The sequence below is a fragment of the Melampsora larici-populina genome (assembly GCF_000204055.1).
Source record: "Melampsora larici-populina 98AG31 unplaced genomic scaffold MELLAscaffold_131, whole genome shotgun sequence".
Classification (NCBI taxonomy): Eukaryota; Fungi; Basidiomycota; class Pucciniomycetes; order Pucciniales; family Melampsoraceae; genus Melampsora; species Melampsora laricis-populina.
The window spans coordinates 56,160-72,975 of NW_006768895.1; the positions used below are offsets into that span (position 1 = coordinate 56,160).

Genomic DNA, 16,816 nt, shown 5'->3' on the forward strand with positions numbered 1-16,816 from the left:
TGGAAGAAGGGAGATGGAAATCATGTGCAGTAGATGTATACCTGAAGAAGTACACGGAAGAGGAGAAAGAAGAAACGAAACAATTTTTATGGGTGATAGACAGGAGGAATAGAGGAAGCGGAAATTGAACTTTACATGTAATAGAGATGGAATAACAGGCTTAAGAGAAAGATATGTTTAGATGCCGTGAGAATAAACAGATACTTACATAAGAGAGATTAAGAGACGGAGGAGAGAACGAGAGAGACAAGAGCCCGTGCGAGTTGTGGGATACTCAACGAGTTGAGACTCTCACGAGCCTCACCTAGATAGGAGGTATGAGTAACCCCCAAGGATCGACAAGATCGACGCGAACTCAAAGAGATCGGCGTTGACGTCAGCGGTAATTAAACCGTGACGCAAAAGCCAGCCGACCCCCCGCCCGGGCTCCCCCAAAATAAACATCAACCTCAGCCATATGAATGCGCCAAGGTTGATAAGAGTATAGTTTGTAACAAAACAAACTATAACGAGATGTGATCTTATAGTAACAAGAGAATAGTTACTATAAGACACATAACTAGATCTTACCTTCAAGTAAGAAACTCACAAGAATGGAAGGTTGAAGGCATTGGGGCGGATGATGGATTCTTGAGATAATATATTGTTAGGATTACTGGGACAGACTTCAGATTAAAGATTTATTAGAATTGGTATATTGATGTTACGGCAACGAATTGGAAATTATTTTGTCAGGACTAAGGAAGATGGTTACTGAGGTTACGTTAGAATTTTTCGAAATTGGGAATAAGAATATTATCATAAGTATTAAGGTCGGAAAGCGGAAAATTAGGTGGAAGACAATCTAAGTTGGTACTGGACGGCAAAGGAGTAATTATGAGGTGGAAGGTATTGGTAAAGAAAAATAAAATTAATTATAAAACATAAAGAAAAAAAATAAAATACGTCAAAGAAATAAAGTTAAAAATAGAACAAAATAGAAACATAAAAATATAATAACAAAACAACAAATGGGGTAAAAGGGAACGGATTTAAGGACTGGGTCTCAGATTTAAGTTGGGGGAGGTGGCTCAAGGTTACTCAAGTTGAGGTTTTTTATTCAAGTTGGGGGAGGTGGCACATGAAGTTTATACAAAAGATTTTTTTGGGTTTTATTACTTTTTTCAAGAAGAGCGGGGATGAAGATAACAAATCAAAAAGAGGAAACAGTCTATGTGCAAAGAGAAAGTGATAACAGGAAAACAAATGGTTGAAGAGAAAAAATAGGAAGAAGGAAAACAATTATTCAGTCTGGTCATGAGCTCTTTTCTAGCCTTGGTCTCTAGAGTTTTGGTTGCCGCTAGCTATAGAATCATAAAATTCAGGAGGATGAGAGGAAGAAGAAGGGGTCAAATCAGGATTATCAACAGGAGGAAAGTCATAATGAGCAGGACGAATGTGCTTGGCACCGGACAGGCAATACAACATATCTTGAGCAACAAGGTTTTTCAGTTGGTTGGTAAGGATTTTTCTGGCAAGACATTCATCAGGGTTGTAAGATTTCCATATGTTCCAGTGGGTAGTCAATAAAGAAAACATGGCCTCAGTCAAAGCGATAGTCGGGTCTCGGGGATCAACATGATGAGGAGTACCACCAAGTTCATTAAGTTTATCAGCTTCATCAATTGCCCGGGCAAACCATATCTTGGCACTAAGGTCCTTTCCAAAAATTCCGTTGAAATCTTCGATGTGTGTGCGGTCGTTGGGGTTGCGAGAAGGAGGACGGAGTTGAGGTTCAGGAGGAACAGAGGTTGACGTACTGGCGGAGGGTTCGTCAAAGTTGAAGGTTGAGTTGAAGTGAGATGGGATAGCAGGAGGTGAAGGTGGTTGTGGTGGAGTTGGTGATGAGGGTGGGGTTTCAATAAGGTCAACCATGGTGGTAGGTGGTATAGCTGGTGGAGATTCTGGTGGTGGAGTAGAAGGTTCAGGAGTTGAAACCTTGGGTGGAGCAGGAGTAGGTGCAGGTTTGGGTGGTGGAGCAGCAGTTGGGACTTTGGGCATGAATGCAGGTGATGGTTTGGATTTTGGGTTGGTGTAGAATGCTCGTGGTTGGGTAGGAATAGGTGGTGGTCTGGGTTGAGGTGCTGAGGTGGAAGCCTTGGGTTTGACAGGGACTTGAGGAGGAAGAGGAGCATTACCACCATTATTCCATAATCTGAGGTCAGCTTTCCAGAATTCAAGGTCAGCCGGTTCGGGACGAGAGGGTGCGCAGGTCCAGGCTTTGACTCTCTTCAAACGGGCAGCGGCGGATTCGAACTCAGGTCCTCGGACATAAGTGGTTGAGGGGGGATGAACTTGTATCTCATCACTTAAGTTTTCATAAGTAGTAGGCCACACTAAGAACAAATGGGGTGAGAAGGGTGACATGTCAGTATTAGGGGATTTTTTTTTGATAAGCAGGAGGATACAAGTAGAGGAGAGGACTTACCACAAGTCAGTTTGTCCCTGTGACATTGATTGCACCTTCCGTCACTGGTGATGGGGAGTGACTCATGAACCATCCAGGTACAAGACCGACTTTCATTCAGGCATTCTACACAGCTTTGAGGGTGGATAGGTGGAGCTCTCATGGTTGGTGGTGAGGGTGAGGTTGATGCGTAGAGGAGTTAAACAAAAAGAGGAACAAGAGTTTTTTTGAAGTTTAAGTTGATGAGTAGTGAAATCAGAAAGAAGAACAGGATTTTAAAAATTGGTGTTGAGTTTTGGGTATAGAGAAAATTTTTGGGATAAGTTGGTTGAAAGTTGAAGGGTGTGACAGTAATGGATTTTAAATTGGTTGATATGAAGGTTGAATAGAGGGAGAAAAATGATAAGGAAAAAGTTTTAGCTGAGGACAGCTAAATTGTTGGGGGAGGATGTGGAAATAAAAAATTACTCGAGTCCTTTTGGGACCTTTATATAGGGCTTTTTCTTTCTTTAAAAATTTTATTTTTTTCAAAGCCACTCTCACTCTCAGCTCAGCACAACTCATGCCAATTTTCGCTTTTTTTGGCTCATTCTGATTCATTACACTAAATAAGCCCAGGGGCAAGGCCCTAAGCAACATACTAACAACAACACTAGGCACAGAGGCTTTGGACAACAACACAAGTGAGACATTTTTGATTTTGGAGTCTTTTGGCTAAAAAAGGACTAGATGAAACAAAAGAAGAAACAGGTAGTCAGCAAGGAATGAGTTACAGAAGATAAAAAAAGAAAGGACTTACCTGCATCGGTCGAAAATCGAAAATCAATTTCGATTTTGAAGGCCAAGGGTGGAAGATGGTAGTGAGGGCTGTGGAGGTAGAACAGGACAGAGAAGAAGTTAGAAGCTAAAAAGAAAGAAGATGAAAGATAAAAGAAGGGGCTTACCTGGATTGATCCAGAAATCGAAATCGATTTTGATTTCGGAGCCAAGGTAGCGAGGCGATGGTGATGGTGGGCGTTTCACATTGGAACAACTTAAAAATCGAATCGTTTCGATTGGAACAACCTAAAACGAATAAAAAAAAAATAATAATAATAATAATAACAGTTCAATCAGTTGGAACTGGTTAGAAGAACAAGATGAGAGAAACAAAAAGAAGACCTTACCTAGGTTTTGATTAGGGCTGAAGAAGAATCGAGCGTTGGCGTATAAAAAGGGAGTTTGGAATCGATTGTTTTTCTTTTTTGCTTGTCTTATCGCGTTAGAAGTAGAGTTAGAAATTGATCGATCGAGTTAAGAAAGTTGTTAGTGTTGTGTTTGTTTTCTGTCTTTGATTGAAGATAGTAAAAGAGAACTGACTGTCAGTCAGTTAAATTGAAAAGGAGGTCTTTTCTGCTTTCGTTACCTTTAATCGTTTGGGTCTTGAGTCTAACATCGAGATCCGTTATTAAAATAAAACCCTTATAATTAATTTAAAGAGTCTTATCGGTGGGATTTTGAAAGTTGGATTTTATTTTGATTTTATTATTTTTTTTTGCAGTTTCTGACTATTAAGTCAGAAACCTTAACATTAAGTAGTTTTAAGTAGGTTTTTAGCAATTACAAGTGTAATTGGCTGGAATTTAAGGCTACTAGGGTGTGTAGGGTAGTTTTGGGATTGGTAGAAGTTGGGGAACAAGGTTTAGGTGGAATTTTCAAGGTTTTTTTAAAGTTTAATTATTTTTTTACTTGCTTCGGGAAGTTTTTTGGAGACCTGCATTGGGGAACGTAGTAAAAAACAGCTTGTTTACATCTGTTTTTGAACCGTAGGACCTTTCCGGGGATTCTTAAAGCTTAACTAAAGCTTGTAGATTGGATAATCAAGGTTGGAAAGTTTATTTTTGGTGATAGAAAGGTTGGCGAGAAGTGTCTCACTGTATTTTGAGGGCAGCTTAGCGGCGTTTCAGTTACGGCTCTTGGCGGTTTACCCGACTTGAGTTGTTTCTTCCCCTCGAGGCTCTGCCTACGCTCCACAGCGTAGGAGTTCTACAACGGTTTACTCAAGTTGAAGGAAGGCAAATCCGAAGAAGAATGGGAGATATTTAAAAAGAAGGTGGTTAAGTGTTATGACCAAGAGCTCGAAATCAAGCGATCCAAGATACATAACCCTGTCAAGGTTTACCAGCGTAAGACATACAACAGGAAGAAAAGATCACAAAACAACAAGTAAACTTGAACTTATATGTGTTTTCATTTTGATTCGCTTTACAATCTTCAAGGGTCTTGCTTCTTTGTTACCTTCTAATTCTGAAATAAGTACTGTTTTACTATTTTCTATCCCGCGTTGTATGAAACTATAAGTCCTCCGTCTGTGTAATGCATTATGATTGTCCTTGAACCACTCTCATCACACCTTCCCAGGGAGATAATTGGTTCAAAGAGAGTATAAGGCGATGTTTTGCAAAACATATATTTCTTATGGTTCCATTTCTTACCTGACTTGTACATAAATATGGGTCGTGACTGCGAGATATGACCAGAGTGAATAATCAAGTCTGGATACTAAGCACACTGAACATGACAATTATCGAAATAGTAAAAAATTTATTATTGATTTAACGTATGATTATCATAAATAAAGCAAAGACTTTTGAATTTTGAGCAATAGAGTCCAATCCGCTATTGACTACTGTTTTGACCACTGGTGCCTACAGGGTTCGCAGGAAAGTTGGGAGGACCACCATATGCTTTGATCCATCCTCTTCGCCATTCTTGTTCCCTCTCCAATTGCCATAAGTTCCCTATGGTATCAAACGAACTTGGAGATGAAGGTCTTCCTTTGCCCCCCCTCCTAGAATGACATGTTAGCTATTGAGGATTGATCACACTATTTTTGATGCGAAGGGAGACATAAACCTGCGAAAAAAGACTCACGCTGACAATTCGGCCGCTTGTTCTTCAGAAGGAGTATAATAATAGTACCGAAAGGACATGCCATCTGCTTCTGAAGGTGTGACCTCACCCTTGCGGATTGCCTCCAATCAGAGAAACTCACTGGCAGTCTGATGCGGAGTCGCATCCTCCGCGTTTAATTGCTGAATGCTCTTTTCATCTAACTTAGTATAGTTTGATGAAAAGAGGTCTTCAAAGGGTTGGATGTCCCCAAACACCTTTTGAAGGGTGTTGTCCCCATCCTGAACGTGGGTTTGGCTTGTGGCTGAATTAGTTGACGGTGGCCAGATGCTATGTCCTTCAGGTTCGCCCCATCCTAGGAGAACAGTGCAGTGGCCTGACTGTGACATAGGCACATCCTGCTCTGTTTCGTGTATCCAGAGTTTTGGTGCCATGCTTGGTCTGTTCAAATGATAAGCATTATTATTAGTACGATTGAACAATAAGAGTATGACATCCGAGGTTCACTCACTACTTAGATGAAGTAAAAGTTGCTCGATATTCAGAAGTGCAACCAATGTAGAACGAGTTGAGTCTGTATCATCAGGAAAAAGGTCATATGGCCATAATTAACAAATGATCAAGAAGTTAAAAATTTTGTTGTACTGTACCTTTGAACTATGATCAAACCAAAATTATCCTTGATGGATAAGGGAAACAATGATAATGGTATTTAGGTGAGGTATGTGGAAAATGAACAATTCGAATAAAATCGGGATAGAGTGAGTCAGGATGTTATCTTTTGGATGGACAATTACGACAATGTTTTTTTGTATTTCAAATAAAATCTGGAAAAAGTATAAGTCAGGATGTTATCTTTTGGACAATTACCACAAGAATTGTTTGGCCAGTATGTTGGAGTGTTAATTACGCGCAAAAACCTTTGCTGCTATATATATATATAACAGCAAATCTGCTCCCAAAACAAACTCATGTGTGTATACAAAATCAAGTATATGATTCCTCTCCTTTGTAAAATCCCCAATGTTTGGTTATGGATCTCTGATATTCTATTGCAAATAGAGTTCTGATGAGAATGTTTCTTATACAATGGTTAATACTAATTAACCATTGTATGATGAGAAGTTAGCATTACCATGTGATCATCCGGTAATGCTAATCAATCAATGTATTATATTACAAATATATAAAGGTGATTTATATATACTAACCTTATTGATATATATATATATATATTGGAGCTTCCCCCAAGCTCAAATGTGTTAGGACGCATGTGGTGATTCAGCCAATGACCAAACCTCACTCAGAAGATCTCATGAATTCTAACACATGACTTGCTCAGATAAGATCTTCCTCGAAGTGATGATCAATATCATGAAATGATCATCACATCACTGCATATATTAGAAACGTGCACGGCATGGGTGGTTGCAATGCCGTGATGAGATTCACTTATTACACGTACTACGCTTGGTCATGTCTCAGTTGAGGTTTTTTTGATCATCATCCACTTTCTATGTATTATAACAACATATCAAATTTCTGTTTGCCACAAGCAAAGGACAAAGATGCAGTCACCTTGCATCTTATATATATATGCAGTGGATTTGTTTGCCATAAGATATTAATATTGAATTATCTGTCATAAGAAAGTGTTTCCCACTTACCTTATTTTTGGGGAATGTCTGGCTCCCATCTGGTCTTACTTGGGCATTGAATGATTTTTTATGCAGGTTTTAGAAGGCTGTTTATCAAAAACTGCATTAATATTGTATTATCTGTCATCAGAAATCATTAGAATTTCCCACTTACCTTATTTTCGGGGAATGTGAGGCTCCCATCAGGTCTTACGGGGGCATTAATTGAATGATATTTGTATGCAGCTCTTAGATGGTTGTTTATCAACATCTGCATGACCTTTTGAAACCAGCACGTTTATCAAAAGGTCATGCAGAAACATGCATGACAAGCATGCCAACACAGTACATGAGTTGCAAGGTTTAGAACTTGTTAAGATTGAAGAAAGCCAGCCATCTTTCTAACTTCCATTAACCAAGAACCAAGACAGGACACATAAACAAGACAGGGCGCATAAGGTATATTTATGAGGAATCAATTTTACCACATCATGTAGTGGTAAACTATTTTTCCAAGGATCTGATCTTGGTCTCTAACTTCCATTAACCAAGACAGGACACGTAACAAAGACAGGGCGCACAAGGTATATCTGTGAGGAATAAAGTTTACCACATCATGTTTGACCCATTATTTGTCCAAGGTTGTGAACTGGGACAAATGGTAGCCAGTTCATCTTTCCACCTTATGCGCCATGTTTCATCAGAAGCATAAAGCACACAAACTCCTGGCCAGGGTGTGTGTGGATGTGTAAGAGGTTATCTAATGATTTGACGGGTGTGAAATCAAGCTAACCTACAGTGGCCTTCATTTCACACACGTGTCACAAGATCATATAGCCCATTGGAAATGAAGGTATGTCAAGTCTTGGAAATACCACTCTTTGACGAATATTACTCCTAGTTTAACATGCCCAAATTTGAAGGAGTCCATCAGCCTTTTCATCCCAAAAAGCCTTACTGGATGAAGGAGCCAAAGACTGAACTACAGAAGAAGCATTTTGAAAAAATGCGAGCGGCGGTCAAACATCGGAATCAGTCATCAAATGTCCACAGTGAACCTCAGGATAATGTGGATGGTCATCATGATTATGGACTTATGGTAGATCAGCAAGATGAATATGAACACGACTTACCTCGACCCGAATTTGTTGATGAAATAGAACAAGCTCGACTCGATGACGAAAGACAAGCACGAGATCGTCTTCTTGCCCAGGCAGCAGAAGAAATGTTCTGCGCATATCTGGCCTGCTCATTGAAGACGAGCGATTGGGGAAATCCAGCAACATGGGACCATGATCACAAGGTTGCATGTCATTGCCATCCTAGCCAATGGCGTGAAAGTAATGTGGATTTGGTTGACCTATCTAGTCTGTCCTTCGATTCACTCAAACTTGAATTCACCATACTAATACCACTACTTGGTCTTCATTAAGTGCGTCGCAAGGCTTGAGTCCGGTTTTGTCAGTGTCAGAAAAACGATCAAACTCGGCTTATCCTCATGGGTTTCATTGGTGGTTCCCCAAAACACCCGAGGACCGCATTCTCCATACAACTACTGCGTTTTTTCCATATCTTATGGAAGTTTTGTACTGTTCGGATTGGCCCGTTCACAAGAGCTCTTGATGAGTTCCTTGATGCATTCTGTCCCCTCATCCTTACCAAGCATGAAAACGTATGTATGTTCCATTATGATTTCTTGGATAGATATGCAGTTGCTGACATTCTGTACCTGTACCTAGCCTCGCCAATGGCACACACCTATGTATTGGGCTGTGGATGCCTATCGGGAGATGCTATCAATGACTGAATCAGTAATGGACGGATCCCTGAACATCACTCCACTGGACAAGGTTGCCGCCAACTGTCCTCGCTGTTTTGGCCCACCTGTCCAGATCGAGTCAGTACCTATGGAAGCAGACATCGTCGTTTGCATGGACGGAAACTTCCAGCATTGTCGACACATAGCAGCCGGGAATAAAGCTGCCAAGAAACCTATCAAGATGCCGCCACTGTTCATTCCGAATGAACAAGTCAACAACATGTGTTCCCGACTCGCCGGACAGGATGATGATGATGTTGTAAGTCATGTGTCATCCACTTCGTTTGCTCTTGACACCTGGTGATGTGGTCACATTTTACAATCTTGGGATGCAGCAAGCTTGCGCCGATCAGCATACCACAGCCAATGACACTCGTGGTAAAACTCATTGGGGTGGTTGTGATGAAACAGGCCTCATGGGGATGGTATGCCGTCACGACCATTCCCTTCGATTTGCGAATATTGTGCAAAGTGGTGAAAAGTGAGTGTATCACAATAAGTTTTCAATATGTCCCAGTATATTAACATCCCATTATTTCAGGCTGCACTACAGCTACTCATTAATTGAGTGGGTTTTGGACTTGACCCGTAACCTTGGTCCAACTCCTCGAACAATCATTTTCTTGTACGACATTGGATGTACAATGCAGGCTGGCATTGATAAAGTTAGTGTTTATACACAATTGGTACCAAATTATTATTAATATAATCATTTGATTTGTTCAAAGCGTGGAACATTTCAAGAGGATCAGTTAAACGGACGTATCCGATTTGGCACCAGCGTTTTCCACGCCTATGTGCATAGGTGGGGATGCCAGTTGCAGTGGAATCCTTGGCTCAACATAGGATTTGGCCTCTCTGACGGTGAAGGAAGCGAGAGGGTGTGGTCAGGCCTCAATCCACTTGTTCCTACTCTGAGATATGCTACCGCGCAACACCGAGTCAACGCGATATATTTTCGGTCGTCACATGCTAATGCGCAGCTTCGTCATGAAGCTGGTACATTATCCATCATCTGTTAATAATAATTTATTTAATATAATCATCGGGACAAAAATGTGCTGATTGCAATCATCTGGTTATAGTGAATCATTATTGTCAAAAGAAGAGTGAGGCCAGGAAGCGTCTTGAAGAGGCTGAAGTCACACTCAACACGCTAGAATCCCCAGGTGATGGCTGCCCTGGCCGTGACGCTGCTTATTTTGAGGGCAGGTGGATGGCCCAACGAGCTCAACAGCTGGATGTCATCGAGGAAACACAGAAGGAGAAAAGGGAGAAGATAAGTGTGTTGCTGAATTTGGAGGAAGGACTTCATGTGGCTCTGTAAGTGTTAGGGCTAGTGAAGCCAACCTGTCAAGTTACCTGACTTGCTGTTTTCATTTATACCCACCACTCAACTTTGAAGAGGCCGTCTTGATACGTTGCAAACCACGCAGAGACGTGCACGGACTCAAGCTGAGCGAAATGAGCTCGTAGCACTGCCAGAAACAGTGGTCAATTTTGAAGAACGCATCAAAAAGGTGGCGGCCGAACTGGGTGGTCATGAGTATTGAAGATTATTGGGGGTCAACGGTAAGCCAACCCATCATTAGTGTAGCTGCTTATGGCATATAAGTTTGATATGTTGATGTTGTGCTAAACAGCCAAACAAACCAATGCAATCCTTGCCATTTCAATTGCGCAAGCCAAGTTGTACAAGGCTCGAGTAGGTGTGATCGAAGCCAGATTGCGTCAGCATTGCAACACAGGTATGTGTCTTTGCATTCATTTAAAAACACTGGGTGTTTTAATTTTTGTCTGACGGGAAGGCTCTGAGATCACTACAGGCACTCGACAACAGCAGCAAACGGGCCGCCAAGTTCGTGATAAAATAGCTAACTTATGAAATAAGTACAACACTTATAAGTGCAGGGTCCAGAAATACCACAAGGATTTCCGCCGAAGACCACGCGTGGACCTTCCAGACTTTAAAGCCATCGAGTCCATGGAACCTGATGATCCATTCTGGAACCGAGGTGAGATTGAAGTACCACCAGGCAAAGAGATGGAAGCTGCGCGAACAAGGCGAGGTATCAATGCGTTCTTGGCCCGAAGGGGAGCACAAGAGGAGTTGCGACGACTCGCACGTGAAGCCCGCCATATGATGGGATGGGCAATTGATTATCACCAGCGCATCATGACATTGAAGACGGCCAAGGAACAAGGTACTCTACGGAATGCGAGATGTTCCAAAGTGACAATGCAAAATTTCAAAAATCAAAAATCACAATCCCCGGGTGCAAAATTCAAAAATTAAAGACAAAACTACAGAAAATACTGAAATACAGGGTTAAAACCCCTGTACTGGGGTAAAAATCATGGCAGAAACCCATTTTTGCCCAAATTTCCAGTGGTCGACACCGTTTTCATTGCATTGTCACCTTTCGACAAAAAGTACCAGCAACCCCAAAAACCAAAAACCAAAAAATCAAAAACCAAGAACCAAGAACCAAAAACCAAAAACCAAAAATCATAAAATACAGTTCTCAAACTGTACAACTCAAACACCAATGTTAGATTCTACTGCAGCCAAAAACCACATGTTGGCCAACTAGCTACACGATTGGTCTCACAGGTATCAACACCTCCGACCGGAGACATTCTACCATCTGTCTCAAGAGCTTCAAAGTACCTGCTTCCTGTCTCGCTCTCCTCCAAAACCCTCTTCCACCATCATCAATCCTCTTTGATTGTCCTTGATCTTCTTCAATCTTTGTCAACTGTCCTTGATCTTCTCCAATCTTTGTCAACCGTCCTCGATCTTCCTCAATCTTCGTCAACCGTCCTCAATCTTCTTTGATTATCCTGAATCTTCTTCGACTGTCCCCAATCTTCTGCAATCCTCATCAAATCACCTTCAGTCTCCATCACCAACTACACACCAACATGCCAGCAAAAATATCTGATGAAATCTTGCGACCCCTCGTTGAAGAAGCTGTGGCTAACAACTGGCCAGCACAAACAGTATGCGACACTGTTTGGCGACGGCACAACATCCGAGTCTGTGTAAGAACTGTTAGAAGACGAATCAAAGAATGGGACTTGAAACAACAAGGAAATTATGATGTGGAGGTTGTAAAGGATGCAGTATTAGATAATTACAAACAATCTCTGAACCAAAAGCGAGCTCTCATTTCCCTTAAAAACGAACACAACATCATCATCAGCCGGTCAACTTTAGCTCGACTTGAGAAGCAACTCAATCTTCACCGCCAAAAGGATGATCTTGACATGGGTGTAGTAACTTATGCCACCGTATGTAACAAGATTGAAGAACTTCAGATTGAGTATGGAAATGTACTTGGAATCAAGAGTGTCAAGAAGATGCTAGCTCAGGAACACAAGGTTCACATCCACCGGCAAGTCTTTGGGCCTTCTTGATTCCATTTGCTCTGATGCTAATTACATTGGAAATCCTCTTTGATATAGTGATGTTATTGCAGCTATGATGAAGGCAATGGACCCAGATGCTGTCAGAATGCGAGCTGCTCATAAACTCAAGCGACGGGAATACTATGCGGGAGGTCCCAATGAGGTTTGGGCTGCCGATGGACACGACAAGTTGATCAACTTTGGAATCGGTATATATGGATTCATTGATTGCTGGTCTCGAAAGATTTTGGGACTTCATGCTCATGTCACCAACAGCGACCCCCGCCATGTTGACTTGTGGTATCTTGGCCTTGTCAAGAAACAAGGTGGCATTCCCAAAAAGCTCACCACGGATCGAGGAACTGAGACTGTTCCTCTTGCTGGACATCAACTTTATTTTGGAGAAACTTACGGTTCCAGAGCTCCAGACTGGCCTTATCATCAATATGTCCCGTCCCCTCGTAACCAAAAGATTGAGTGCTTCTGGGACAAAATGACTTGTGGACTGACTGGAAATATCAAAGCTAAAATTCAAGAGCGCATTGATCAAGATTTATATAATGACAATGATCCAATGTCTAGGTGAAGCTCCTTTTTTTTTAATTGGTGATTCCATGCTGAAATCTTTGTTATTGCTTTTCAGGACCTTGTTTCTCCACCTATTTATCCCCGTCTTTCAACAAGCTCTGGACAAATGGGTCAAGTTTTACAATGGTTTCTGCAGACGACACGACAAGCGGTTGAAATTACCTACTGGATGTTCTGCAGACTACTGCTACAAAAACCCCGTTGACGAATTTGGTGGGATTGAATACCTCATACCTGTCCCAGGTGAAGCGGTGGATGCTATCCTTGCTGATGAATACCCAGAGCAAGAACACTTGTGGAGCACAACCCCTGAGTGGTTTTCCCCGGTGGTTGATCAAGTCATGGAAGAAGTTGGAATTGTGAGCGGTGATTTGGACATTGGAAATTTTTGGGGTTGTTTCGATGTTGTATTAGCAAGATTGAAAGATTTGTCTTGGAGTAACACTCCCTTTGCCCGTGTTGAAGGTGATGATTCTATGGTTTTGGAAAACTGAGTATTTTATCTCACTATTACCTGCATCTCTGTGTGTTGTAAACTTTGTAATGGTCAATAGTACGGATTGCTGTGAGGAAAGTAAAAACACTCTGAATTTCATGTATTCTGAAAAAGAACATCATACAAGACAGAAAAGACCTTTTCGAAGATAAAAGGGACTTGTGGTTGGTTTGAACTACAAATTCTACATATATGTTTGGTTGGAACCCTCGAGCATCTAGACATATTCTGCATAGCATGCATTCACATTTCCTATATCATGCAAGACATCCATTGTGTCCCCAGGCTTGAGGTAATCTTTAAGTTGATCCTTTGGAACTGACAATGTTATTACTTTTCTAGCCAGAGATGCTTTTTTCTTCTGTACCTGAGAGGAAAAAAAGGGTTTGCAGATGATGGTGAGTGTAACCCTTTCTGGAAGCTGATTACTTGACTCACATTGAATAGGTGCTGTTCAACAGATCCCCCTGCAACCACATGATACACCTTCACAGGGTGGGTCTGGCCAATTCGATGTAAACGGTCAATTGCCTGTTGCACAATCTGTGGATTCCAATCGGCATCCTAATGATCTTCTGTTTAGCTAATGTTTATGATAGTATATGAATAAATGATAACAAACACACCATCAGGTACACCTCGTCAGCGCATGTCATATTCAAGCCCACACCTCCAGCTTCGATAGATACTATGAAGGCCTCAATGTTGTTATTGTTCTGGAATCTGTTGAGTTGCAATGTCCTCTCCTGAGGAGTCATCTCACCGTGCAAGGAGCCGCTTTCGATGCCGTGACAATCCAAACCAATCTTGATCCTGTGGGGTGTGCAGGTTAGCATACAGGACAAGTGATATAAAAGAGACAGAAAATATATTTACCACTCCATGAAACACCTCCATTGGGTATAGATGACAGTCTTCTTGCATAGACCTTTATGCAAAGGAACCTGCTTATTTTTGAGCTGGGAAACCAAGTATGCAAGCTTGCTACTCAGTGACCAGTCTTCCCGGTAGGCTGGCCTGGCAGCAGCAGTTAGTTCCCTCCCATCCGGCACCATGATTCCAAGCTCCTCCTCCATCTCTGTAATCTTGACCAAATTGAGCTCTTGTTCTTGTTTGAATAAAAGAGGGTGATTGCATGTCATCCTGAGATTGCTCAATTGTCTAAAATATTCACCCTGTTTATGTTGGATTTGAGAGTCCACACCAAAGTCCTGAATAAATCTTTCGTAATGTTGTTGATATACTGCTTTCACTTTTGGATGCATGTCCAATAAAATGGTCACATGGTGGATTGGGGGTAAATCACGTAGGTGGCTAGCTTTGGTCCGCCTCAGCATAAAGTATCTTAGTAGGTGTCCAAGTGTTTCCAGCTTTCCTTGATGGACAGGCAGAGTGATTTGACGGTACCACACAGAGTCTTGGTGAAATGCCTTGATGTGTAGAAATTTGAAGAGCATGTGCAAGTCTCCAATTTGGTTATGGAGTGGAGTTCCAGTGAGACAAAGCCGGTTGACTGATTCCAAAGAGGTGAGTACTGCATGGGAGCTGGTTTCATTACGGATTACACTGGTACCAGTAGAGGGTCAGCTTGATAAATGTGAACTTGGCACAAAGAGAGATCACTCACTGAGCTTCATCAATGACCACTCTGTACCACCTGGTTGTAAAAGGGAGCCGTGTTGACCCATCTTGCCGCTGGTCCCATACAAGGGTTTTGGGGGTTGTAATGATGATGTCGGCTGAGTGCATACAAGGTCAAAATCACTACACAATGGATAGTGGTAGTGTTGTGAAAGTGCTGTGGCACTACACTTTGAAAAGCTAGTTTTTGCAATAGTGGTTGATGCACAGCCCTATACAAAAGTCCAAAGTTTCTGTAGTGGTATGTCCACTACACTGACAAGTTTTGGCAGTGTGTCCACACATATAGTGGTCCACATAGTGTACTGTAGTGTGCACTGAAGGATAATTCATTGAAATTCCATCAGGCTCTGCACCCAAACAATTAAAAGTCCTGTGCTTTGTCAGGACCCTTCTTTATCTTTCCTTTGGGGTGCAAGGTATACACATACTTGAATTCACCTCTGTCCTACTTTGGCCCACTCATCCACCTTGTGACTTTCTATCATTAGCTTTCCCCCACCACATCTACCATACCAGTGCACCTCATCAAAATCATGATCAAAAGTGAGTTTCAAATTAAAAGTATAAAGTAACCTGCCTCAATCCCCTTGCGGACCATTGCTTGTGACTAAAAACCTAGATTTATTATCTAAAACTTTGATTTGAACAGCATCCTCCCAACAAACATACTTAACATAGCACTCAATCTCCCTCCAACAAATGTACTTTTTAATTTCAACCATCATCCAGTTTCTTTATAATCAATTTCTTATCTTTCATCTTGATTTTCTTTCAATTCATCTTATCCTGTCATGCTGAAGGTATTCAATATTCAAGATGCCACTGTTACAGACAACAAGTACAATGTATTTTCTCCAACTCCTTCTGCTGACAATGACGTTAGTTATGAGATGGAGGGATGCATGTCTGGGAAGTTCCCACTGATTGGTGGCTTGCTGTGTTCATGGTGAAAGGTAAGTTTTGCTTTCATTCTCTTTACCACTACTATGATTTCTCACTACTTTGTGTGATGTAGGAAAACTCAGGTGCCTTTTGTGTTATTGCAAAGATGGCTCAGGATTTCCTGTGCTGTTCTGCAACCACCTGTTTGTGTGAGAGGGTATTTTTTGGAGCAGCCAATTTCTGCAGGTCTGATCAAACGGCATTGGAAAGTGCAACCATTGAGCAACTTACTTCAATGTGTGAATTGATGAAGGCATGTCCCAATGGTCCCAGAGAGTTTTCTGAGGCCTTTGTGTTGGTTGTGTATATGGAAAAAATGAAGTAATCCTTCATTGTCAATCTTTCTACATCTTTTTTCTTTGTTATTTCCCTATACACTTGTTCATCATTCAACATATCTTATTGTTCAAGTTCAAAACCTTCTTTAATACAAATCTTGGCTATTTTATCTCACTCCTTTCCCCTTGATTTACAACTCCCTTTAAAACTTGCTTCATGTTCAATCTTTCTTATTTTTCCTGACCGGCTCACATAGTCCATAAACCAAGTTCAATGGTTCTTTGTACATATTGTCTACATAGTGCACTACATGCCTTTTGATAAATTTCTTTTTTTGTATTCAAACAACATGTGCACTATTATAGTGCTAGTGAGACAATATTACAGTGAGTGTTAGTGACTAACACACAGCACTACATGCAATCCATAGTGGGTGTCTGCAAATAGCGGTGTGTATTGGTTCTTCAAAATAGTGGTACACCACATCACTACCAAGGACCTGTCATATAGCTGTGCATAGTGAAGTGATTTCAACCTTGGTGCATATCACGTAGAGGAATTTTAACTCTGTCTGTGCCATGCCAGCGCAAGACTTTCAAGCTGTGTTTTCTGGTGTGTTTTTGAACCTCTTCTTCCCAGTTGTCCATGAGGCTGGTGGGACA

The 16,816-nt window shown here is 41.4% G+C and overlaps 3 protein-coding genes across 3 annotated transcripts; all 3 read right to left on the reverse strand.

Annotated features, from left to right (window-relative positions):
- Positions 1-1,308: 1,308 nt before the first annotated feature.
- On the reverse strand, positions 1,309-2,609 carry MELLADRAFT_85091 (uncharacterized protein; the record flags this gene model as incomplete). The annotated part of the gene is made up of 2 exons (XM_007419125.1): positions 1,309-2,375; positions 2,468-2,609. The coding sequence occupies 2 exons, from the start codon at positions 2,607-2,609 to the stop codon at positions 1,309-1,311; spliced, it is 1,209 nt and encodes a 402-aa protein (XP_007419187.1).
- Positions 2,610-5,104: 2,495 nt separating this feature from the next.
- Positions 5,105-5,772, reverse strand: MELLADRAFT_69918 (uncharacterized protein; the record flags this gene model as incomplete). The annotated part of the gene is made up of 3 exons (XM_007419124.1): positions 5,105-5,276; positions 5,360-5,381; positions 5,481-5,772. 3 exons carry the CDS (start codon positions 5,770-5,772, stop codon positions 5,105-5,107), a joined length of 486 nt encoding a protein of 161 aa, XP_007419186.1.
- A 7,847-nt stretch (positions 5,773-13,619) lies between these two features.
- On the reverse strand, positions 13,620-14,365 carry MELLADRAFT_85092 (uncharacterized protein; the record flags this gene model as incomplete). Its single annotated transcript, XM_007419123.1, has 3 exons — positions 13,620-13,853; positions 13,916-14,102; positions 14,166-14,365. 3 exons carry the CDS (start codon positions 14,363-14,365, stop codon positions 13,620-13,622), a joined length of 621 nt encoding a protein of 206 aa, XP_007419185.1.
- Between the last annotated feature and the right edge of the window lie 2,451 nt (positions 14,366-16,816).